This window comes from Gasterosteus aculeatus, chromosome 17, assembly GCF_964276395.1.
Source record: "Gasterosteus aculeatus chromosome 17, fGasAcu3.hap1.1, whole genome shotgun sequence".
NCBI lineage: Eukaryota > Metazoa > Chordata > Actinopteri > Perciformes > Gasterosteidae > Gasterosteus > Gasterosteus aculeatus.
In genome coordinates this window covers 5,844,637-5,871,018 of record NC_135705.1, presented here as the reverse complement: position 1 = coordinate 5,871,018, position 26,382 = coordinate 5,844,637, and the positions used below count along the sequence as shown (strand labels likewise).

General features: G+C 46.6%; 1 protein-coding gene across 3 annotated transcripts; it reads left to right on the top strand.

The window, feature by feature from the left end:
- Positions 1-635: 635 nt before the first annotated feature.
- Positions 636-19,142, top strand: arhgap40 (Rho GTPase activating protein 40). Of its 3 annotated transcripts, none has more exons than XM_040204331.2 (15): positions 636-892; positions 8,706-8,923; positions 9,603-9,820; positions 10,511-10,589; positions 11,144-11,292; positions 11,885-12,050; positions 12,383-12,474; positions 12,827-12,904; positions 13,612-13,771; positions 14,412-14,494; positions 15,023-15,229; positions 15,374-15,517; positions 15,656-15,807; positions 15,981-16,036; positions 16,484-19,142. In XM_040204331.2, the coding sequence occupies exons 2-15, from the start codon at positions 8,725-8,727 to the stop codon at positions 16,588-16,590; spliced, it is 1,890 nt and encodes a 629-aa protein (XP_040060265.2). In that variant the 5' UTR covers positions 636-892; positions 8,706-8,724; the 3' UTR covers positions 16,591-19,142. The 3 variants fall into 3 exon arrangements, with proteins under 3 accessions (XP_040060265.2, XP_077947877.1, XP_040060263.2); XM_078091751.1 differs by lacking the exon at positions 636-892 and adding an exon at positions 3,769-4,029; XM_040204329.2 differs by lacking the exon at positions 636-892 and adding an exon at positions 3,904-5,801.
- Positions 19,143-26,382: the final 7,240 nt, after the last annotated feature.

Sequence of the window (26,382 nt, the reverse complement as noted above, 5' to 3'; positions counted from 1 at the left end):
AGGTAATTGTGTCATTTCACACAGGTCAAACTCATTTAGCTGATCTACTGCACATTCTCTGTCAAGGCAGCACACTGTTCATGGATGTATTCCAAGGCCAACATGGAATTAACTGTGCTCTTGAACTTTGGATTAGACCTGAATGAGGAAGGAACACAGTTTAAAATTATGGCAGGCACAACAACACACAGGCAGTAGGTGGAATGCTCTGCCACCACACCTACACGCACGGAACACATAAAAAACCTTCAAGAATTTCCTTCAGTTTCCTTGGCTGGTTGCCAAGCAGGTGTGCAACCATTGATGTTCTGTCGGTCCTGCTTGTTTCACCTTTACGTGCATTTGTCTGGTTCAGTGCTATTTTTTTCTCTACATGTTATGTGCTTCAGAGTTTGTTCTGCCTGACGCTTACTGTTAGCGTGTTATGTCTGCTCTGGTCTATTTTCGTACACTTTCTTCTCTGAAATAAACCAACGTGTATTTTTACAATTAGTTTTTATTTCACGAATGACAAGAGTTCCCAGATGTGCATGCAGATGGATTTCCTTTAGGATATTATCTCCTGTGTGCAATTAAAATGGCATCTTTTTGAGGGATAAAAAAAAGGAAACAGGAAAAATTTCATATGGCACTTTTGTTGTTGTTTTTATTATTGATGAGGCCCGGCGCGGTGACGTCATCCGCAAGGTGCGATGGATGCCGTGGACGGTTAGCGTAGGAGAGCAGCCTCTCTCATCCCATCCGTGAGGGCAGGACGAGCTTCCCTTCTCCCTCCCCCCCCCCGCCCCACCGCCCGCAACGAGACTCATCTCCGTTGAGCTGCATGGAAACCTCCTCTTTCACCGCTCGGTCGAGCCCGCACACACCGGGGATTTGGACGGTGTTCTCCCAGGTAACGTTAACGGGTTCCGTTAACCTTCAGTGGACCTCTTTGTTTCCCGATAGCTTACGGCTAACCCCTCACCCGGCCGTTAGCAAACCGTACCCCTCCCGGTGAAAAACACTGATGCCGTCTTAAAGCGGATGTTACGTGTATTTTAAAAAGCAAAGGTAGAATAATTGACTTGTGCCGTTTTATTATGTTCGGCTTTGTGTCTCTGTCCTCCGGTCGAGAAGCGTTTCCGGTTGCTAGGGACTTGTTGCCAAGGGCGTGTCATTCTCCCGCCTCCTTTTTTGTAATCAAACAATTGTGACCCCCAAAAAATATCACGCTTTTTGCTACTCGCCGTCCTGTAAGCAACGTTCTGATTCATTTGGGCATCTCTTCGCCTCACAAAGAACCGTTTGCCAGTGTAACAAATTACCTCCTAATGGCTGTCATCCGCCCTTTATTATATTGCTGCAGTCATCCTGAAGATAATGCTTACATGTTGCGTCATTATTCATATGATGTGCTCGACTAACAGCTGCTGTTTAGTGTGGTCAATTCATGAGATTGAAACATTTCATCCCGCCGCAGACGGGCGTAATTTAAGGAGGAAGGATCTTCATGTGTTAAGGAATTATTGTAGTGTTGTTGACGTCAGATTTCTTCCAGCTCACTCTCAGTAACGTACAACAAAGAGAACACTGAGCTAATAGGGTTGATTTGGGTGAGTTGGAAAACGACGTGCTACCCAAACCCTAATACAACACATTTTTGTCAGAAGTCTATTTTTAGCCTCTCTGCCTACTTTATGATTATAAGGAAACCGATCGTGATGTCAAGTAAGGTGTGACAGTGATGCACAACCTAATCAAGGAGTTAAAAGTCATATCTATCACATCTTCCTTTTAGAGCATGTGGGAAGCTGCCATAAGACAAACAATGGTCATTATCTTTATATATTCACCAAGCCTGTAATTCTTCCGGACCAGAACTTCTGTCTTAACCAAGTCGTCAATATAGAAGCTGAATCTGTGCTTATTTTCAGTTGACAGTTTAAGGTATTTTTAATGTTCTAATTTTTTATTCTCACACAACTCTGTCCGCAATGAGCCCCTTTTGTAATGGTGTATCCATGAAACATACAACAATCTTTGACATATTTATTGGCAGAATGAGGGTAATGTGCAGTTCTGGGATGTTGTCTGAAACCTTTTGCACACAGGGAAGTAGCACAGGGACATATTTTAAATGATGCAAATGCTCTCAGAACAAGCACAGCTACATTGTGAGCCAAGCCTTGCAGCGGTAAAAGATGATGAGAGGTGCCGGTGACACACATTCACCTGTCGGTGCGCTGCATGCACAAGTTGTTCCTGGGACCACATATTTTCCCTCAAACATTTTCTCTATATTTCCGTTTGTAGGTGTGGAACAGTGTGGAGGTCATTGGATTGAATACAAACTTGCATCAGTTGCATTAAATAAACTCCTTTATTTGACTAATGAGTTTACCGCAGTTCCTTTGCCTCTTTGGTTGCTGTGTCTGCACTCGTGAGCATATACAGCCCGCTGTCAGCCTTGATTTCAATGTGTGAGTTCTGAGTGACCGGCTGCATCTGGCTCTGTCACCATTTGCTTGTTATTCAAACCATCTGGACGTGCCGGTGAGTCAGGGGACACATTTCTCTCTTCTCCTCACACATTAAGCATTTAGCATCAGTCTAGCAGTACTGATGTTATATGTTGTTCCATCGCGCTTCAACATCTTCCAACCTCCTCTGTAACCGCCACTTCTGTACAATCTTACTCCATCAGCATTTGCCCTTTTTTCTCATTTTGTCATTATTCTCCCTCCTGCGTGCTACTCTGCTTCACTTTCCCTCCCCTCCCATCCCTTTTCCCTACTTGCCAACTGGTGGATCAGCAGGACAAGAGGCTGAGCTGGCTGTCACAAGCCATCTGTAGGGTCAGAAGGCGACGCGCCGTCACGCTCCCCACTTTTCCTTTTCCTGTCAGCTAAGGAGTACTGTGATGGTGAAAAAGGGCTTGACTTACTAGGAACAACCGTCACAAATGATTCAAGAGAAAGGAAAGAAAGTGATCTCACCTGACACTGGAGGTGTACAGGTCCAAGGACTCTCCCCTGAAATGGCAAATCCAAGTCATTTTTACTCAAACATTCATTGTGTCCATCCAAGAAAAGACGGCAGACTGATGTCTTTGGGCGTAGGACATAATATTGAGAATATATATGTTACTAAAAAATAAGTAAACAAATAAAATTCCAAAAATAGATTCCATTAGTAATGACTGAACCTCAATGTGTTACTAATTGGCTGAAAACTGTGTCAAATACTGTTCTGGCAAAAATATGTAACAGAGGATACAGGTTGTACGGTGTGTCGCTGTGCCCGCCCTTCTTTAACACTGTGTTCCTTCCTCATTCAAGCCTGATCCAAAGTTCAAGAGCCGCGGTTAATTCCGTGTCCGCCTCAGAACACGTGAACAAACAGGCACCGTCCTGCTGTTCTTTGGTATTACGTTCTACTGTAAATAAGCGTGTTGGCGTCTCATGACAACCTTAAAGATAGAAAGCCAGAGGTCAAGCAGATCGCTGTGTTTGAGGTTTCCCAAGTCCAGTAAAACGCCAAGTGAGATGGTTGACATTGACACAAAGGAATTCCCGCTCCCCTCATGCCGAGCATAACTCTCCCCGAGCGGTTTGTCGAGCCGTCCTGCCCGCCATGCAGCTGTTGTGCCCTCCTGCCCGATCCGTTCAGCCTTTAGCCATTCAGACAGGGTCTTCCCCGTCGGCCGGTGTCCCAGCCCCAGTCAGCTATTCAACCACCACCCCTCTCCGCCCCCACTCCTACTCCCCCTTTGCGCCCCGCACAGACCTCCTTTCCTGCCCCAGGATGCGAAGCAGTGACGCGCCAACCAGCACTAGTGAGACCGTCCTTGTTCTAATGTGTTTGTGCACCGAGGAGATTGCAAGGAAACAGCTTGCCAGAGGGCAGGCAGCTGCTGCTTCCTACAGCCACGGGGTGGGAGAGAGGGTGGGGGGGGCAGGTGGTGCACCACAGCGGGATGCCGTGGGGGAAAAGCGGCTCCGCAGCCCTGCTGCTGCTCTCGGGCAGAGCCACCGCGTGGGCCAAGGCCAGGTAGGACCGGGCCTCTGCTGCCCGCCGTGGACTCAGGGGGTGCTGGGACATGAAGCTGGTCTTATGGTTACTCCTCTACTGTTAAACAGGGCGGGGGGCTCTCTTGTTACTTATTCTTAGTTCAAAAGTTCTGATTGTCCTCTTTGGAATGCGTGTTTGGGTGCTTTGGTTTTCCTCTTGTTCTGTGGATGTTGTAGACTCTGGATCTGTGAATGTGTTTATGATTTTCTGCACCAGTGGACAGATCCTGTACGCTACGGCAGAATCACATTCTCAAGGCTGTGTGGGCAAACTGTTGCATTCTCTGCCAGCTAAGAGGCTTGCCATGTAATTCAGCCACGAGGATTAAACACAGTGTTGGTTTCAACACAACTGTTTTCACATTTTCCGCATTTCTTGACCACAGCTGGTCGGACGGGGTCACTACTAAACTAGTTGGAGTTTGAACGCAACGCGGCAGTTTGACATCTTATTCTTCTCTCAGAGTGGATGACTTCCTGTTGATTCCTTGTGCTGGTTTAGGGCCCATTCAACAAAGAAAAACAATCCCAACACCCTGACATTTTCAGGAGCTATTTCAGGGGCTATTTACAAAGAAGCATGTGTTTTGCGGCTGAGCTTTATAAATTGTTTCGGTGGTGAAGAACATTATCAGCAGGCTTGCTTCTCCTCCTGATGGTCTGTCCTCTCAGTTAATTCCCCAGGCGGTTGGCATACTTCATTTGAGGTCATTTTAGTTATATGAGTCAAGACTTTTTTTATCTCAATAATGGCAAAAATGAATTCAGTTTTTTTTCTTCTTTAAAGCTATAGAAACCGAGTCGTTTGGCAAACTTTGGAGGTCTGGGTAGCAACCGGTTTTCTCATTTACGTGTCAGTGATTTGGGGGAAGGATTTGAGGGGTTACAGTGCTGCTCACATACTAAGTTGACAGACCTGTTTTACTTGAGGAGCTTCCGGCTCGCTCTCTGCCACCTGAGTTTATGTAAACTGTTCGGTCCAGAGCCTCAGGTATGAGGCTGAACAAAGAGAAAAGCTGTTGCAATGAGCAGCTTTCGTATTAATTATTGGATTCCGCGTACCACGTCGCGAGCTGTCAAAACACAAGAATGTGCTGTTTGATTTGAGCTTACCTGCTTGCAACGGACCCTCAAGCACAGAGTTTGGATTTGATTGAGTTAGTTTCTACAGTAACAGCAAGAAAAGAGGTGAAAACTGGCCTCACTTTCCTAACAAAGGACCTTTGATCAATTGCTTCTGGTTAAATTGAGTAGCTTTCACTATAAGGTCAATAAGGAGGTATACATGTGAGTACCGTCAGATGTACAATTAATCATTCAAGTGTCAAACATTCTTGTTTGAACCAGATTTGTTGGTCTTTGGGCCATCAAGCAGGGCGTATAGCCTGGTGATGGCAGGGGAGGGACAGGTGAGAATGACGTGATAAATGTACTTCGTCACTCCCTGCTGCATTCCAGCTCCAGCTCCACTCAGCGCCAAAGCCTCAGTGAGCAACGCCGCTTCCTAAAGCCGCGGACAGAACTACGCCACACTCAACACTACTGGACAAAAGCTAGCGGGGTCCTTTGTGCCGGACTGTAATCCCGGGATTCCTTTAGCACTGTGGATATGAAAGGCAGAGAGGAGGTGCTGGTGCTCAGGCTCGGATTCACCATGCAGTCGCCACGCGCCAGGTTGTCCCGTTTCAGGCTTCGCCCGATCTCGGCAAGGCACAAGCGCGTGAAGCCATCGTCCCAGAAGGAGACAGTCAGGTATGTGAGACGAGAGGGGGCCAGAGCCGGAGGGGTGGGGAGGGGGGGAGGGGGGGGGGGTCTGGGGTCCGAGGGATCGAATTCGCACAAGTTCGAACGTTGTCCGTGCTTGACGGACACGTTGTGGAGATGCCACAAATACCCCGAAACCCCCAGTGAACATCAGAGCCACAGGGGACGCGGTGCCTGTAGTTTGTGCTGTCGAGTCAACTTGTTTAGATTTGTCGTGACTTTTTGTGAGTTTTTGTTGCATTCCCTGCGGTGGAAGTGGATCCAGAGTGCTGCTGTGAGTCAGCTGACCTCTGCTCTCTCTGGCTTGCTGTGTTTTATCCGTAAGAGCGGCAAGTTGTGAGCACGTGTTTTGGCTTTGGACAGCTGCGCGTGTGGGATGTAGTGAGCTAGACGCTTCCTGAAAATAATAGTCTTTATTGTGACTACATGGCATCAATACCACATGTACTATTCATTTAAGAGTTCAAATCAGAATTCCAAATAACTTATTTATAAGAATTGACATTCATGCCATAACATCCTATTTATTCATACAATTGTATGAATGATGTTGTATGAATAATGTTGTTGCAATCTTACTGTAACCAGAGGTGTCAAGTAACAAAGTACAAATACTTTGTTACCTTACTTAAGTAGACATTTGGTGTTCCTACACTAAACTTTTTACTTCTACTCCTTACATCTTCACGGAAATATCTGTACTTTCTACTACTTACATTTTAAAAATAGCCTCGTTACTCCCATTTCATTCCGTCTTGTCATCGTTCAAAAACACACACAAAAACAAAACCTATCCAGATGAATCGCTCCATCCGGATAGACTGAATTTAATTGTGGCTGATGAAGTATAAACATTTACCATCCAGACACCCTATTGGTTTTCTCCGAAATCAGATCAGGGTGAGAAATGTGGTCGGTGGCAGCTTCCTTTGTCAGAACGGCACAAGTCGATCTCAGTTGGGTATTTACCGACATGCAGATTCCACGTAACGTTAAATGAGTACTTTCATGACCATGGGTTTGCCGTAAAGGTATTTTCCTAACTTTATTGAGAATCTGGCACAACACGGCGACTTGCAAGTAGCGCAGCGTCTTAAATAAAGTGACGTGTGTCTTAATGCGAGGCTTTAGAAATGAACACAAAGGGATTCTGTATTTGCTCATAAAGCCATGTTTTGATAACCGACCACAGCCAGTTTAGTGTTTCCCATCATTGTAACATGAAGATGAAGATGTAACCCTTGGGGAGACACTGCAGTCTACCTAATCAATGGGAAAGTAGTTTTGAAACCAGTACTTTTATATTCGTACTTAAAGTAAAAAGCTTGAGTTGATACTTCAACTCAGAAGTCTTCTTAAACCTCAGTATCTGTACTTCTACTGGAGTAATGAATGTCATTACCTCTGACTGTAACTAAGCACAGCATTAGAAGTGGAAACAATTTGTCTATTCAGTGAAAATGTATTAACACCAGTGTTGTTTCTGAGTAATTGTTGTGGTAATTCGTGACGTCTGCTGGTTTCAGCTTCTGGGTTGGAAGAATTGGCTTTCCTCAACTTCTTTCCTTTGTATTCTTCTGCAGTCTGCCCCTTATCGACCATACTGCTTTCTATTTGTCTTTTATTTTGGTAGTAAGTATCCATTAAACATGCAACTCTTGAACCCTCACACACACACACACAGAGACACAGACACACATCCCTTTTCTACACAGAGATGCCTTGAAACTGGTTTTACACACTAAAAGAATTGAACTGGAAGAGAAGTGATTTGGTTTCAACTGACATGTTGTTGGTCACGGCAACACAAGTCAAGAGTATGACAGGTATTTATGGGCTCTGAGACCTCGGACAACTATGACTTCATTGTCTTTCTTTGCGTCATGTCACTATAAACGACCATCTGAAATTCCTCAGAACTGAAAGCATGCGGTTCGGTATGTTACTTGAGATTTGCCGACCAGAGGAATGTGACAGAACCGCACGCCGATGACTCGGCTCACCACTTCCTGTGACTGAGATCACTGTCACAGGCCCCAATGGTGCAAGCGGAGTTCTTCCTAACCATCCTATACCGTCTCTTAAGTCCCTCACAAGAAACATATGCTGCAGTGGTTTCTTCCTGGTTTTCTTTCCATTGTGTCTTGTATTTTGTCTCATACTCTTCCGTTGCTGGTGGGTTGGACGCATGTGTCCTCTGAAGCAGTGGTCCCCAACCACCGGGCCGCGGACCGGTACCGGTCCGTGGGCCGTTTGGTACCGGGCCGCAGAAAGCTTACATATATTTTTTTTCTGAAAAATGTTTTATTTTGAAAATTGACCGGATTTTCTCCTAATTATGTGCGCTCGTCCCTCTGACACATTCCCCACGCGTCACCAGGCGTTTTTCTTGTCTTTTTACCGCGAACACAGAGCGCGCGACTACTACCCTCCCCCCCCCCTGCCGGTCGTTCCGCCCGCAACGACTACTACCCCCCCCCCCCCCCCGTCGGACCTTCTCGACCGGTCCGCGAAATATTGTCTGACATTAAAAGGGGTGTGACCAGCAAACGGATCGCACAATGATGCAGTGACCCCTGGTGGATCTGCAGGGTACTGCGCCTCCAGGACCCATTTTGCAGGAACAATAGAGACCCCCCCACTTCTTGTCCGCTCTCGCCGTCTCTCTCCTCACTTCGGCCCTCCCTCCGCCCCGCTCCCTTTGTCTCTCCATCTCTCTGGGCTCTTCTTCCTCACCCCTTGTGCATCGTTTTCCACCTTCCTTCCTTCCTTCCCTCCTCCCGTGTCTGTGTGCGCGTGCGTGCGTGCGTACGTAGGTGTCTTTGTGTTTTCCTGCTAGCCCGTGTGCATGCACGCGTGCAATTTCTTTACGTGCGTGTATGTGTGCACCAGGAACCCCAGCCCCACCGAGATGAGCGTGGAGCCCTGGGCCAGCCCGCGGGACCAGGCAGCAGCTGAGCACGACGCGCACGCAGCCTCCTCCCAGGACCAGGAGCAGCGCCCCGACCAGCAGTGCGTGGATTCCTTCTGGAGCGAGGTGGAGACCATTCGGCAGGGGAGTGGCTACGCGGACCTCGACTGCACCAAGAGAGAGTCCAGACAATCTGAAGGTAGATACTGGGGGGGAGAGGTGGGGGTTGGGGGGGTGTGAGTGTTCATGAAGTGATGCCTTCGCCATGGCAACAGATCAGGTGTCAATCATGCAGCAAAGAAGCGCTAGTCACCGTGACAACGCTGTCAAACACTATGTGCCAGGGGGTGTAAGCCATTATTAATGGGACGGCCCTTTTATTGTGTTCTGTATTTCTGGTTGTGTTGATTGTCCCCTTTAATGGAGCCCTGTCTTCAATGAATTTGTAACAAAAGAGAAAACCCCTCTGAGTCCCGGACTTTGGTGTGTAAGTGCGTCTTCATCCTTTTGAGAGGGCGAACTTATCTTCATGTTCTTCTTTATGGATCTTAAACATCTCCCCAACTCAGAACCGGGTTACACTTACAGGACAGGTGATTACAACGCAGAGATTTACAAATCACTAAAGAGAGATTAGTTGTTAGACATTTACTCGTATTAGCTGCCGGGTGTAAATGTATGTCCTTTGTTTACATCTGACTTACGAGGACGAGGCACATAACGCTGAAGAAAGTTAATGCTCTGTTTACCTAATACCATGATGTTGATACTGATGTCGTTGTACACACATAAATCAAACAAATTCATGCCGCCTGGCCGCTGTGTTGAATACATCGTTTGTGTTTGCGTTGACTTCCTTCCATCATTTTGTGTCTCAGAAGGCGAACAGGAGGAGCAGTGGTTGGCCGACGCCGGCTTGTCCACCCTCATCAGCGAGGACAGCGAGGATGTGGACAAAGCGGTGCTGCTGTCCACCCTGACCCGGACCCAGGCCGAGGCCGTCCAGCGTCGACTGGATTCCTACACGCTGTCCCTCCGTAAGAGGAACAAACCGGCCCCGCGAGACGTCCGCGATATCTTCAACCCCATTACTCAGGTCAGGACTTTTGAAGCGCCTCGGGTTCTGTAGCTCCCTGCCACATCTGACACCTCCGCAGGGAAGGAACAGCAATAGAAAGCTAAAGTGCAACATTTGAGAGGGACTTGTAGCAACTCGTATGTCCTTTGTTTACATCTGACATGCAGAGGCCGCTCTCGGGCTCAATGATATGCTGACAAATCTTGCGTGAAGGCATTCCAGATCCATTCCCCTGGTGTCTGTCAGGATTCAGGGAGGGCCTTTCCATTGTTCCTGTGTGTTGTCTTGTTCTGTGCTGAGGGTCTGACCTGGGACAATGAAGGCAAATCACATGTAAAGGCCATGCTTTGTCCCCCCCTGTCTGCTTGAGCCCTGCGAGCACTGCTCCTCTGATCTTTATCAGTCCTCTATCAAAGGAAACACAATTCATATCCATCTCCATCTGCTCAGTGGACACGCTATTCAACACAACTACTATTCCCAGTGGTGGGCAAAGTATTAAAGGACTGATATTTTAAGTTGTTCATAGAGAAAGAGTAGCGATTGTGTACACAGGCTTTGTGTATTTTATGTCCATACAGAGTTTACTCAGTTGCTCCTCCTGAGGTTTATCCAGGTTTTCTTTCTTTCCCTGTTGAATCCGTGGTCCGAGGACAGAGCACGTTAAAATGTGACGTGACATTGTCAATAAATTCTCTCCCTCACCAGACTCTTTGTCCCGAGCCCCAGCACAGCGAAGACACTGCCCAAACCAGCATGGCATCAATGGCCAAAACGCCCCATTCAGGTAAGAGCTACACACAGAAGCACTGTTAACAGTCAGCCGATTAAAAAACAACCGATTAGCCGCTTATAGGTTCAATTACATGTCAAACACCTACGTGGAGAATCAGTCATGTGAGTCTGTCTGGATCAGGCCGCAGCCCCGTCATATATCTTTATATCATACAATATATATTCATATTGACCCCCGGATGGCTTTTCATGTCCACGTTCATCTGCTGGAGAAAGCGCCTGTCCTTATAATGTCGAGTTCACCGGCCAAATTTCAACGTTAAGAATAATATTTTGTTCAGAGTAGCAGCAGGTTGATATCTTCAGAACAAACAAAGGGTTGTTTTATATCTATTTTATTTTATTAGTTTTGTTGCTATTTTCTTACGAGATGGAAGATTCATGTGGGTACATTTCCTGATATTTATGGCATTTTGTCCCCCAAAGTCTGTCTTCCTTTTGTTCCCTCGTGAAAATTGTACAAGATTTCCCTCACACTCGACTTCCTTAAGTGAACAAATAGGCCGGAGTTTGAACGTCTGTTGAACGGATGCTTTTCCCACTCAGCTGCAACGCCGGAGCCTCACCGAGGCGCCCCAAAGGAGGAGTTCTTCATCACCGATGTGGCTTACTGCGAACAGGCCGTCATCTTCCTCAAACAGGCCAAACTTCCCCAGTACACCAGCCAGCGCAGAAAAGAGGACGGCACCCTGCCTGTAAGCACAGAAACTCTTCCACCTCTCCTCCGCGTGACTGTAGTTCCAGCTGTCCTTCAGGGAAGGGTTTCAAAATGGGTTTTTTTTCGGAATGAAAGAACATCTATTTAAAACACGGGTGATAATCAGGCGTTTGGCCAGGTATACGTGATGAATAAGTTCTCCCTGTCTCCCTGGACTGAATATCTTTTGGACTTTTAGACGCACGCACAGACTGTTATTGTTATCCCGTTCTAATCGTCCCCTGCAGCCGGTTAGATAGCAGGGTTGAGCAAAATGCAGGAATGATGGAATTAGCCCCCAACGAGAGAATAGTTGTTGTGTCACTGAGTCCAGCCGATGTATTCTTTTATTTTAAGTATCCTTAGCAAAGGGCAGGAGTTTGTGTTTTTAAACGTGCATGGATACGGTTGCCACACTGCTCACATTAATCAAAGGAATGGCTGATGCACGTCCTGTTACAATGAGCACTTTGTTAAAGGTTTATCTCTGTGCTTTTTTCTCTTTTCTTTTTTCCTTTACCTCTCACACACACCCAATCCCTCCACTCCAACCCCTTTCTCCTCACTCTTCACTGCCCTCGTCTCCTCAGCGTGTGATCTGGCCCAAGTGCCGTCTCGGAGTGACTCGCGTTCAGGACCTCTCTCAGGCCGACATGAAGAAGGTGCGTCAGTTGGCTCTCATCGACATGACGGCGCTGTGCGACCTCTTAGAGCTGGAGGTCAAAAGGCACAAAACCGTCAAAAGGAAAATCCCAGGTATGTCAGCAGAGACACACACACACACACACACACACGAAGAGAGCACTTCAAAAACACACACATACACACAAAGAAAGATGGCTTTTTCGACGCCCTCCTTTTTTCTTACAGACTGGAATCAAACCTAAATATGTTCTGCCCCCTTTTAATGAATATTATAAGTACCTGTTTCTGCATATACTATAACAGCACTGGAATTAAAAAATGGTGACATTCTTCAGTAACATTAATCACACAGAATTCAATGGGCTGTGTGCCGTTGGCAGTGTATGCAACTGGGGCCGAATGTCAATGTGAGACGACTGAAGGACACGGTGTGTCTTTCGCAGAGAGCCCGCTGTACGGTGTGCCGCTGGCCACGCTGCTGGAGAACGATCAGAAACTCAAACCCAACACCGCCACTCCTCTCTTCATGCAGGAGGTAAGAACCCGAAACAGCTGGCAAGGCCACCTTTCATGAAAGTAGTTCCACATGCTTTCCACCTGAACGTAGAAGTCTTAGATATTATCCGCAGGTTTATGTAACCTGCCTGTAACATTCAGCACAGCACGTCTTCTGCACATTTTTGCTATTGCTGGAACCTGCAAAACATGTCGTCAGATTGAGGCACATGAAACCACCGCTGTGTCCTCTGAATGTTAAAAGGTTTGACCACACCCTGTATGTGGCAGCAGTTACTGAGAACGACCAGCAGAGGTGGGCAAGAGATGCTTATCTGCTGAAGCCGGAGTCTCTGCTAATGTGTCTCTGTCTCCTCCCTCTCTCTTTGCAGTTGTTGTCATTTTTGGAAAAGAAAGGTGTTGATTCAGAGGGCATCCTGCGGGTTCCAGGATCTCAGTCACGAATAAAGGTACAATATTTCAATACACATTATTTATTTTATTTCGTACAACCCTTCACGCTGCGCCAAATGACCACGTTTGTAATTGTATGTTTGAAGCATAAAAAAACAAAGTCTCGTGACCTCAAGGGCAGCCGATATTGACGCTGTTAAATGTCAGAAGTGCCTGAACAGCATTGAAGAAAATCAAGTTTAAGTATATTTGACATTTAGAAAAGTCCAGTGAGAAAAATTATTATTATTATTTATTTTCAGTTTGTGCGACCAGGTCAAGCTTCTGACGGCGTATTTAGTTCCGCACAGTAGATGGTGAATGGATGAAACTAAAGCGGACAGAAGAGGGCGCCATTTAGTTCCAGGACAAATTACTGCAATGAAACAATCAAGTACCTTAATGCTGGATGATGGATTTGGCAACAACGACCAATTAAAGAGAATGACATCAACTTAATACTTTTTCATCTTTAAAAAAAGATTATACCACTATGATAGTTTTTATTTTTCCCAAATGGATGAATCTCTGAAACAATATGAAACCTGTGGCCTGTATTAGCAGCATGCTGTACAATGAGAATGTAGATACACACAATGTAGGAAGTGAAGATAATATAACTTACTTACATAGAGTTGAAACATAATTCACATAATTTGCATACCTGGGATTTTGGTTTAACACTGGCGGTGTATCTGTTGTTGTCATTGTTTTCTACCTGCAGCTGCTGCAGCAGAACTTAGAGGCCAACTTCTACTCCAGGACGGTCAGCTGGGACGAGGTGAGTCCGAACGACGCTGCCGCGCTGCTTAAGAAGTTCATCAGGGAACTCCCCGCTCCTCTGCTCACCGCCGAGTACCTCAACACCTTCAGCGCCGTCAGAGGTCAGTGTGCAAACATTCTAAACCTCTTTAAATCGTTCGTTTTCAGTGCGAAACCGCGGGGTGCACCGCTCCACTATAGCATCACATCATGAACAACAGCTGTGAATATGCTGCATGCCGGGATTTCATGTGTTTTCTTATCTCGCAAGTTGCATATATAAATGAGTAATTCTTCTATTACATGCTAGATGGCATTCTCCAGACAGCTCAGCAGGGTTCACATCATAATTACCTGAGTCTCTTCCCCGTGACGCTTACCTGGTCTGATCCAGTGGAGATCGCAGCATTGAGATGAACAAGTTGATAGCCTTTTGAGAGCAGATGTAAAATATCTGCTTTTTTCACACTAGTTTCACCTTAATAAAAGAGTGAACTGATGTTATTAATACGCTCTGATTGATGACTCACTGATGTTTAGTTTGCAAAGAGAACCGGTACAAAGTGATGAACGACGCGTGACCACAGAGACATAAGCTAACAAACCTAATGGCCACCTGTCACAATGTCATTAATCTTTAAGTATCCCATCGCTCTCGGCCAGAGAGGAAATGAAGATCATGTGTGTGTGTGTGTGTGTGTGTGTGTGTGTGTGTGTGTGTGTGTGTTGGGCCTGTCTTACTTTTGCTTCCTCGCCTTTCAGACATCACAGAGTTGAGGCAGAAACTGCACATGTTGAACCTGCTCATCCTGCTGCTGCCTGAGCCCAACAGAAACACACTAAAGGTACTCACTGATAAAAAAAAGTATTTCAAATAAACTAATATTGTAATACAGTATATCATAGTTTTGCATTTAAACATCCAATTTGTCACAAAGAAACTTCTTCACACACTACATGCTCTTACTTGAGGTTTTTGGATCCACCTTTTAAACAGTCTGCTCTGTTATGTAACAGCTTGCATTAACCGTGACTCACTTTCACCGATACAACGGTGCAGTCCGCTCCGCTTTTAGCATTCTGGAGCATAAAACCCACCTGAACTAATTACTTTGACTTCGGTGGAGGCAGCGGAAACTCACCGTGCATTAGCGTGGTGTTACAGATGATTCAGTCACTGTGATAATGCACTTTGCTCCATTTTGTGCATCTGTGTGCGCAAGTGGCCTCTCAACATTTACAAGTTGTTGAGTTGAAAGTCAGTCTTTCAACTCCGTACAAACCGGAGTGCTCATCCCCCACATGACCTACATTATGATGAAGATCACCTTTGATTTCACACGGATGCATTTCTCCATCTGTGTGTTCTTCAGGCGCTCCTCGAGTTCCTCAGTAAGGTGGTTTCTAGTGAGAAGACGAACAGGATGAACCTGTGGGCTGTTGCCACCATCATGGCTCCCAACCTGTTCCTCCATAAGGCCGTCCCCAGCAGACTGGCCGAGGGGGCCGAGAAAGGACATGCGGAGAAGGCCGCCGATGTCATGAGGCTCCTCATCCGCTACCAGGACCTGCTCTGGACGGTAAGACGGCCCACCTACTCGACCTCACGAGGAGACCATCGTTTGTTGTCATTATTTAGAGGCTATTGCTAGTTTTCTACATGTGGTTTTATTTTGTATTTTATTTTGGGGTTTTACATATTTCTTTCTCCGCTTTCTCTTCAGATCCCCAATTTCCTCATGAGCCAGGTGCGTAAGCTGAATGAGAACAGTCACCGGCGGTACCAGTTCTACGATCGCCGCATCAAGAACCTGCTGAGGAAGATTCACACGGACAGCCGCGAGAAAACGGATAAAAATGCCTCAGAGGTGAGCTGGTTTACAACCCTGGCAACAGCCAATGCAATTAAAGTAAGGTCTCTATCCTCGTGTTGAAAAGCTCCTCACATGGAGCATCATACCCGGCAAAACCTGCATAATAGAGCACATAAATGTGTTGCGTTGCAGCCATGCCGCACGGTGAAGATCCAGGTCGGAGACCTGGTGAGCAGCACCATGGAGTTCCAGCTCAACGTCAACTCCCGAGCCTCGGACCTGCTGGCACAGTTTCAGCGTCAGTCCCTTCGCAGTCCAGACAATGGAAAGGGCAAAATGCGAAGGTACGGTCCTGCCCGGGCGTTACATGACAGAGACATCTTGACTTCAATGTTTACTCTCAGAGTAGTTATGGTGTTACTTCTGTCACTTTCCAAATTATTATTTTCTTAGAGACATATTTACAATTGATCCTTTATGAAAAACCAGATGCCACATAGCTGTTGTCTCTCAACAGAAACGGTTCCGTGGCGAACGCTGACTGCGCCCTGTACGAGGTGGGAGGGAACATCGGTGAGTTGGAAGTGTTTTGCATGTTAATTTCTGTTCATTGAGCTGAAGAGTGAAGCGAGGTCGTAGGTAATGAACTGTGCAAACACCAAAAGAGGTTTGAGCGGTGCATCTGCAGTTATCGGAGCAGACAAATGCTTATAATTACGCGCAAGCTGAGACGAAACAACCCTCAGTTCAGTCGCTTCATCTTTTCTAAAACTGGTACCAGAGATTGTTAAGCTGTGTGATACAAACACAAATCTTCAATCTTATGTCATTTTTCAAGAAATAATTGGGTCCATTTGAGTTCTAGGAACTGGAATGGACATTGTTATGACTTTAATTGATGATGATTCAATAACAGAAGTGATCATTATTCCCATCCGTAATTACAATGCAAAATCTACCCTGCATTTTAAAACTCCAACAGCAGTGGCTTTTGCTCATTTCGGTGTGTGTTTTGTGCAGGTGAGCACTGCCTGGATCCCGACACACACCTTCTGGATTTGAATAACAGCAACTCTGGAGGAGAGTGGGTCATCAAGATGAAACCCAACGGCAGCAGACAGCTGTGAAGGACGGGCGAACAGATCGGGGAACAGGTTGCTGAAGAAGGACAAAGGCAGAGCCTAAAAAAAAGCAAAAAAAACATCAAATCCACGGAGCCTTCTCATCTTGTCCTTTTCATCCTCGGAGCAGCAAGGGAGAAGGAGACAGATGGTCAGATGGAGAAAGCAAACGCAGATAGAAGGAGAATCTGCCAGGAGCAGAGCCTAAGAACTGTCTATGATCAGATGGACACACTTTGCCCTCCGTCTCTTTCCCCCCATGTCTTATTTTTCATACCTCCACTTCTGCTCTTCTTTTCCTACCTTCGCATCCCCCCCCCCCCCCTCCGTCGTTCCTCGCCCGCGTCACCGGGCGGCTGCGACGCCGAGAGCTCGCGAGCGGCGCGAGTCTTTGCTTCTGACGGAGGAGGAGGAGGAGGCAGAGACTGGGGGGGGTTTGGCTCGTCTTTTCTCTCGTCTCACGCAGTCATCTCCGGCCATGAGCGAGCAGATGGTGATGCAGAGCACCTCTGGCCATAGAGAGTAGGGAACCTGTCCCCCCCCCACCCCCACATCTTCAGGTCGGCCAGAAAACGTGTTTTCAAATCCTAGTCTTTTTCCTAATTTCCAGACATTTAGGGGACTTACGTGGAAGATAAGGAGATATTTACCTTCCATTCGTCTCACGCGACGTCTCTCGTTTACTCCCACAACCGCGTGGAATCGCAGTGACCGCAGCGGTTTCGCATTTAACTTGCAGAAAAACTGGACGCCAGTGACTGCAGCTAACGTGGAGACCAAGAGGGACGTCAGTTACCGACTTATCAATCAGTGAATGCGCTGACGGCTACCTCTGCTTTTATGTCAATGCGGACCGTTTTCCAGCTCAGACCTTTGGATCACAAAAGAAAACAAAGAGAAAAGACTTTTCTCTGTGCCAATAAAAGAGGGGAACTGATATCTTCTTATCTGTAAAACCCTGCTGTCTCCTGGGCCTTATAAAAAAAAGAAAGAAATCCGTGGACTTCCAAGGACCCCCCTGACCTGTACAGAGCAGTGCTCAAAGATACTTCTCTTTTTGTGATACCAAGGGGATTTAGTGTCACCACCTCAAGGACATCTGCTGCACCTCTAAAGGGAGCTGTTAAGGACACGGTGAAGCTGGTCTTCAGTTCTCTTTTTTTTTTTTTTTTTACTGACGAATGAAGCCTACAGCGCGAGTCTCGGGTTGAACTGGAATTATTGTTGTTATTTATATGAATGTAATGCCACTGTTGCTTCTGTATGTGATGAGTATTCTGTAGGCTAGAGAGACTTTAGGACAATATCAGTATGTTGTGTGACGTCTGCCACGCTCAGTGTGGACGTTTGCAGTGTTCTTGTACAGATTTACTGATGCTGAGTTGTTGTTGTTGTTTTTTATACATCCTGAACAGTACAGTGAGATAAACGCCACGTGTAAATATTCATTCATTCATTCATTCATACACTCTGCTGTGAAGAGGCGCCGAAATCACTGCAGTTGAACTGTCTTTGATTGGGCTGCCGTACTGAAAGTGTTCCAAACACACGCGGCCATCGAACAAATGTATTTAACTTTTTTTTTTTCCCGCGCGCGAGTCATTTGCTCCTCGCAGCCGGAGCCATGTTCGGTACTCCGCGGCCATTTTGTGGGAAGCGCCTCGCGCTCTCTCCTCTCGATTGGATGTAGTAATGACAGCGGGCCCTGCACCAACATCCATCAACACCCTCCGCTCCGTCCCCGTCCCCCTCATAATAACGCAGCATAATGGCGCCGCGCCGCATCCGAAGCGCGCCGAGGAATCACATTTCTTTCGATAACGGAGGAGGTAATAAATGGCTGTTATAAATTCTGCTGCCCTGGATCCGACGACGGCCGCGGTGTGCGTGTGTGTGTGTGTGTGTGTGTCTGTGTGCGTGCATGTGTGTGATGAGCTTCATTACACAAGTCCAATCGGCCTGTCCCAGGGTTCCAGCCACAGTTCAGTGCCTCAGCACAGAGCCAGCTGATGAAACTGCCTTCTGCCGACAATCAGGAGAGAACTAGGTCACCTCTGAAGCAGAATCCCGGAGGGCGAGAAGTGCGAGTCGCCCTGCGACCCCCGAGGAGGCGAGGATGTGGACGCGCGCGGCGTCAACGCAACATGATGTGGGGGTCACCAAAACGCGGGGGAGGGGAGGGGGAGGTTCATGGGGGGTGTTGGGGCCCTGGGTTCACACCCCGCGCAGGTTTTTCTGTCGATTGTGTTTGTACATATGCGAGTGAGAGACAAAAGGCTCCCAGAGACGCCGTCGTCCACCGGATCGCCCGGGGGACACTAAATGCTGAACACTTGCAGTGAAATGTGTCCCACGTCGCGGTCAAAGTGTTGTTGTGGACTCGTCGTTGTCTTCACCAATGCCCAGCTTTTATGAAGGCCAAGATTTTAGACGTCAGCAGGCGTCAGAATGTATATTTATGCCTTTTACACCAGTCATTGTTTTTAATACTCAGTATTTGCTGTATGAACAAACACTTTTGAAAAATGTTTTTGTCAATAAATGTGAATCTAATGTTGCGCTGGAGGTGATTTATTTTTTCAATATGGGGTAATGGGTGTGGCAGAAAGATGGTATCAGCATAAACATCATTTATCATTCCGAGCTGTGGATCCACGGCCGCATCGCTCACGGAAGCAAACTGTACACTGTACACACACATGTGGGAACGGAGGAAATGTGAAGTGAAGTCTTGCTTTTTTCTGCTGCTGTAATCAATAGAGAGATTAACCTTGCAGTGTGTGAAGAGGCCAGCGCTGCCCAGTTTCTTGATTAATCGCCGGCACCCAATGGAAAAACCGTTCGCTAACTAACTGCCTCATCAACTTTGATTATTCAAGGTCCCCGCGTGTCCAAACGGCAGGAAGAAAACCGAATGTATGATAAAACCCTCCATTGTTTTTCTGAACCGTGCGCCGTGTCAAAATGAAATCGCGATGGATTTCTTTAGACTTGGGAATGTAACGATTGTTTTTTTCCAGCCTCATTTACTAACCACCAAGCAACGCAACCTGCAACCCCCCCCATACAGCCCCCCCCCCCTCAGACAGAGGAGCGGCAGCCTGCCAGACGTAGGTCCTTTCTTGGCCTGCTGCAGATCTAAATGACTGTAATCAGTGGATGAAAAGCAATCAGCGGCCTTGTATGAGCTGCCGACAGAACGCCTGACCTCCCGGCTCTCTGCACCAATCAGACCGCTGCGTCCCATTCACGGCTAATCACGAAGCGCACCGAGCGCTCCCCGCCCACCTCGCATTCGACAGAGGAAGCACTCCTCTCCCGCTTTTGTCTGTTTTGACCGGAGTCGACCGGATGGAGGAGAGATGGCGGCGGCTGAAGCTTGTTTTTCCGGTGATCGCGTGGCGGCGGCCATGGTTTCCCTCCCGGCACCGGTTATAGAGGCCGAGGAGTAAAAGTTTTGCTGTCAAATTCAGACTAAAATATTTACTGCCGATGATGTGTTGAAGTGAAGCAGGAAACCAATAGAAGAAGGAGGCGGTGGGGTAAACATATACAATCAGACAATAGGAATCTGTTTTGCAGCCCTGATGGTTTTTCGACGCAATGCAAGTTTAAGGCACTTCTGCATTGGCTCAACTTTTTAGGGACAAAGATGACGCCTGATTGGCGCGAACAAATAACTCCTCAACATTTCCAACTGAGCAAGAAGAACGCAGAAAAGAAATACAGAAATCGAATTCACGTGACATGACAGCATCTGTTTGGCCTTTGGCAGAAATGTGGCGTCCATGTAGGATTCTCCCAGTCAGTGTGTATTTGGCGCGCACAACTTAAAAGTAATTAGGCCAAAAGTAATGTATTTGTTGATAGAGACTGACAGCTATGTGAAGGCTGTTTGCAGATTCAAATAGTGAACTTGAATAAAGGAAGATAACTTTTTAAATGAACAATATTTGCATCTATTTTTCAGCGAGGGAGAAGACGTAGATGTATTTTTTGATGTTACTATGAGACAAGGAGAAACCGGTCTGGACAGAACTTTTTAAATGACTAAATGATTAAAAATGTGTTTAATGTGGCAGACAGAGGAAGCAAATAAGTGACCAACTTCTGTGAATAACAGACGAGAAGGAAAACGGGGGATGGAGATGGAGGGAGAGCTTATCTTCCATGACCGCCGATGCCTCTGTCACATGACCCCCCCCCCCCCCCCCCCACACACACACACTCTTATCTAGACTCTCCCTTTCGTACCCTCTGCCTCCCCCTCTCTCCTTCCCGCCCTCTCCATGCCGCCAGGGGTGGATCCCAGCGTTTATCTCTACCATCCAGCCCCGGTGTCTCCTAGCAACGGCGCACGGATCGTTTAACTGCCCCTGCATCCTCTGTTCTTCATCCCAGTTACACACAATATGCCAACTGCCTTAACTCCCGTTTTCTGTGCTTTTATGTCTCCGAAACAACCCAACAGAGGCCGGTTGTCGGCGGGATTTTTTTCTGTGTAGTACTTGTCTCTCTTGCTACTAACACTCAAACCATATCAGTTCCACACTCGAGGCAGACAGACAGGCAGGAGAGGCTGTTCTGTCAGGACGTGTCACTCCAGGAGCCAGCAGGTGCACAAAACGCACACTGACACACACACTCTCTCACACACACACACACACACACACACACAATCAATGGGGGAAGACAGGACTTGGCCCTCGGTCTGAAAGGCCCTCGCAGAATCAATTAGCATTTAAATTAATGAAGCGCGTAATGAAGAGAGCGCTATCTCTGCTGCAGAAAGCCGACAGACAGGCGGAGAGCTGATTGTAAATCTACATGAGGAAGACACGCTGAAAGGAACATCAAAGATATTCAAATAGCCACTCCGTCCCCTTTTTTTATTTTAGGAAAAGTGCCAAATTAAAAGCAGGGCTGCTTTAAATAAACCTACAATACAATACGTATGTAGTGTTAATATAATCGAATCTCCATATAAAATGTGCCATTAATAAAGCCCATAATTAAAGATAAAATGATTGCAGGGAAAAGGCTGTCTTTATCTTTCAATATCCATCGGTGCAAATATGCTTAAAGGAGGCTTCTTCCGGTGCAGATAACCCTGAGCGGATTCTCTGCAGGCACAGATGGTTCATTACAGCCATTCAGGATGCATTTCTCGTTTCAGAATAGGGAAAACCTAATTTTTACAGAAAATGTAATATTGTGGGGAAAACAGTGACGAAGAACATTGTGGAGTTTTGAAACCGACCCCAAAAAGAAAAGAAAAGAACATGCCAATAATTCTCCCGGCAATGTAACGCTAACAAAGTTAGCTGCAGCTAGCTGCATGAAAAGGCCTCTCATTGATGCAGAACTGGAAAAGCCTTCGGTACTTAGTGTGTTTGCTTACATTATTTTAAGTATGCTGACCGTAAAATCACATTCTTTATGCATATTGTATGATTTATTTGCTGACTACCACTATTTTCTTCCTTCAAAACTTCCAATTTTGTAAAGATTTTCACACTATACAAACTAAAAAGTATTAAAATATTTTGATGGGATTGGAGATGAAAGGAAACATACCATCCGTATATTTCCTCTTGAGCATCAGTTTTGAAGTATTCTGTTTAACTTGCGACTTGCGTCTGATAACCTTTTACTTCTGTGGTTTAAAATGTTGTTGGTGTGTTTGCGGCTGCAGTAGCTTTTGTGTTTTGTGGCAGCCGATGATGTTTGTGACACACACGCACGCACACACACACACACACATAGACGCTGTGTCCGGAGGCTCTGTCTCGCTGACAACGACAGACGCTCCGTCCCCCCCCCGGGTCACTTCCCACCCACACTCAGAGAGGAGCGGTGACACTTGAGACTGACAGCGAGTCTCACGCTGAACGGATGCACACATGCTGATAGAAGCCAGCGAGCGGCACGCAGACCTTAAGGCTACAAAACAGGGACAATAGAGAGCTTTCCCTCCACTGTGCTTCCCTTCCTTAACGTGACTCATGGATCAACACCCACCCTCACATGTCACACACAAACCCCCCCCCCCGATGAGATGATGTGTGTTTTTATTCTAATTGTTGGCTACCGATGGCGTCGTCATCGGGCTCAGCAACCTCGACCTTCTGTGTCCTCAGCATCTGAGGAGGAGAGGAGGAGAAGAAAGGTGGAGACAAAGACGGAAGATGAGAGGAAACAAGAAGAGAGAGAGAGAGGAGGGGGGGGGAGGAAGCTCACAAGAACAGGAGGGAGGAAATGAGAGGAGGAAGAAAGAGATGAAGGAATTGTGAGGAGATAAAGAAATGAGAGGAGAGGAAGCGAGAAGAGAGAGGAACAAGAACAGAGAGGATAGAAGATAAAGGAAATGAAAAGGAGATGAAAGAAAGGAAGGAGAAGAAGAAAGGAGAGAAACAGATCTGAAACGAAATAAAGAAATGAGAGGGGGACCAAAAGAAAAAGAACAAGACAAGGAGACGCAAAGGCCGCTGTGTCCTTCAGATGTGTCCTCAGATGTCTAACAGCTCCTTTGCACCAGAGTCGCATTCGTTCCAACGTCCAATACAAAGCCTCAGACTCAGCACACGCCCACGACGGACGGCACGTCATCACCGCATTGTCCCGGCCGCCTCGCTGTAGGCAAGAGAGTCCCCCACAATGCACCACTCCCTCCAAGGGGGGCATTTCCTGACCACGGCATGAGGAACGAGGAGAGACGAGGAGAGAGAGACGTGGGTGGACAGTAGGGATGATGACAGTGGGACGCCGGGGGCTAGCAAGACAGTCGCTAATGTGTGTGTGTTGGGGGGGAACACAACTCACAACATCTCCTTCTTTAGAATCCATCCAACTCAAATGATATTTCTTGGGGCATCACACGTCTTTCCTTCTGTCAGACAACGTAGAACTGACCAATATCTTCTGTGTGACGCTCTACAATAAAATGACGAATGTGCCACATCGTCATAGAGTAACTCACCAGTTTGTCTTTGTTGACGTTGAAGCAGCTGGATTTCTCGCCTGACTCCAGTGATTTAGGGTGGACCTCCCTGTGATGTCACACAAACGGAGAACATTTCTGAGGTGAAACAGGCTCGAAACGTTCAACCAGAGTGGTATTAGTTATGAGCAATGACACGTTATCGCAGGGAGCGATATGACGTCGTTGATTGTTTCTCTCTTGTTGGATTGAATCGCGGCACAAAAAAGGCGTTCCTGTTATTTTGTCCCTCTCTTGCACAAAAAGTCTGTGAACAGCAGCTGGTGATGCAGTACGGCTTCCTGCTGCTAGTCTGCACTGTTGCCTCAGGCCTCCTTTTCTTAAAGTCATTGTGTCTCTCTGTCTGTCTGTCTGTAGATATGAGACACTGTCTTGCACACACACACACACACACACACACACACACACACACACACAAATCTCCCTCACTGCTCCGCATCCCAATTATGGAAACTCTAACAACTATCTTTGAATATGGCCCATGGTTGAATCGTGTTACCAGGTCACTGCCTTCCAGCTTGTCTGTCCTGCTCTTGGCACACACACATACACACACACACACACACACACACACACACACACACACACACAGTCTCCCCAAACCCAGACTCTTTCTAGCCGTTGTCGACTCTAATCACTGGCGGCCGAGGAGGCACAATGCTCCAAAAAGGGAGAAGAAAAATAACCATGGCAACAAATTTGAGGCAATTTCAGTAATGATATGAATTAGGCCCCCGGCTGAATTACGGTGTGTCGGGCAAAAGAAAAAGCTCTCAGCTCTCTTTCTGAAGTGACAGGAATAAGAAGATGATGCCTTTTCTGTTCAAATTCGGAGCAAAAGAAGTGTTTTATATTTTCTTTCCACGCGGACGCTGTTTCGGTTTTAACCCCTAATCGGACACACGGTCACTCACACAGAATGAATGTTTGAGCATAAATCGCAGCTGGCAAAACAGGCTCGTCCAACCATGAAAATCAACATGAATTCCCACTCAGCTGGAGCTCGACGCTCCCTGCGACCCGCGTCCACGTCCCCAGACGGCCCTTCACACCGTGGAGCCATAAGACTCCACGAGGCAGAAATAATGTCTCAGGGTCTCAGTGGACCTCAGAGGATCTACACGGAAGCTCAACAGATAATGTCAGATCAAACGTAATCAGTTTTTTCTTCTTTATTTACCTGAAATTATTATTTTTTGTTCTTAAACAGACCCCATTTATCAGCAAGTTTGTTAATGTTTTCAGTTTTATGTCACCTACGAAACATATTTTACCTTTTTATTCATTTGTTCAATCTTTTGCCGGTGTTTGGAAAAAAACATTTTATCAAAGTAAATGACACAGATTCTCAGACCAAATAATCTTAAAGGAGATTATACAATTAAAATGTTAAAAAAAAAATTAAATATCATGGATTCAAGCAAATTGAAACCAATCCACCAAATCCACTGAGAAAGAAACCTGACCTGATATTTTCATGTGACTTCTTTGTGAGATGATGCAGGTTATTGATGGGGAGGATAAACTAAAGCACTCAGCAGCAGATCACAGCTCTGTTGCTCTCTGTTGACACTATTTAGTCATCTGTTGCAGCCGCGAGCAGCCGCACTGGGATCCGAACATGTTGAAAGCCGCTGTTTAGCCACCAAAATGACCCCAACTTATTAATGTCAGATGTTTCTGTTCTACGTAAGTTAACATCTTGAAATACCAGTAAAGTATGGGCACTACCAAGCAGTTTAAACTCTCCCATTGTATTGACTAACTTGTTCAGTTAGATAATGCATATTTTTATCATTGTTTTAAGTGATGGGACATATTTCTTAAAATACACAAACAATCTATCAACCTCAGAAGATTTGAAGAAACGAAACATGTGAACATGTTTATTTCATGTAACATCTGAGATACGACAAAAACACTTGCTGTATGGAAAGACGAGCCTGTAGGTGCTTATTACCCAAATCGTGTGCCATCCAGTGTTATTTTAAAGCATTCTTTACAAGTTCAAACCAAGGCAACACCTTGCATGAGCCTTGATGTTTGCAGAAAAGGACAGAGAGCCTGCCAGTGTCCCATTTTACACAAACCACTGCTCCCCTGCGCCATTCATATCAAGCTGCGCCGCTATGCCTTGGGGTCAAAATTGTCCTTTTTGTAATTGCAAAGGGTTGTTTTTAATAGCGACACGCTTCTCTCATCAGCCCCCCAAACGGCTTCTGAATGCGCCGCCGTCCAAAACTGTCATGAAGTCGTTTTTTGCCGGATGGCATTTTAGTCGTGAGACCCAAACAATCAAAAGAGGGGACAGTTTTTTGAGCCAGTGTGCCACTCAATCAGTGACATGATCATCTTCTTCTCCTCCTCATCATTTACAGCTGCCGCTCGAGCTCAAACTCGAAAGTGGAGCATTCAAATGGAGCTGCGTCCTTTCACCGCTCAGAAAGCACCAGCTGTAGGAGACAGCATTGACAGAGAAGTGGAGGAAAAGGGAGGGGGAAAAAAGGAAGAGAAGTGGAGATTGAGGGTGGTGACGGGGGGGTTAGGGGTGGGGTGCTATTAATCTCTCCCCTTCATTCACCAATCCTACAATGAATTGCAGCTGTGGCTGCAGATAAAAAAACGGAGTGTTTTTTTTTTTGCCTCCTTCTTCTCGGGTGATTATCTGCAGTCAGGTGCCCGGTAGGAGGTGTGATCACAACCAGGGAGGGAAAGAAGAGGAGGCGGAGGACGGAGACAGGAAGAAGAAGAAGAAGAAGAGAAGCGGAGATGGCGAGCAGAGGAAAGGGTGAAGTGGA

Coding starts and splice junctions, on each gene's coding strand:
- arhgap40 (XM_040204329.2), top strand. CDS start 5,659: ATGAAAGGCAGAGAGGAGGTGCTGGTGCTCAGGCTCGGATTCACCATG. Junction 9,821..10,510: donor TCTTCAACCCCATTACTCAG/GTCAGGACTTTT, acceptor CTCCCTCACCAG/ACTCTTTGTCCCGAGCCCCA. Junction 10,590..11,143: donor GGCCAAAACGCCCCATTCAG/GTAAGAGCTACA, acceptor TTTCCCACTCAG/CTGCAACGCCGGAGCCTCAC.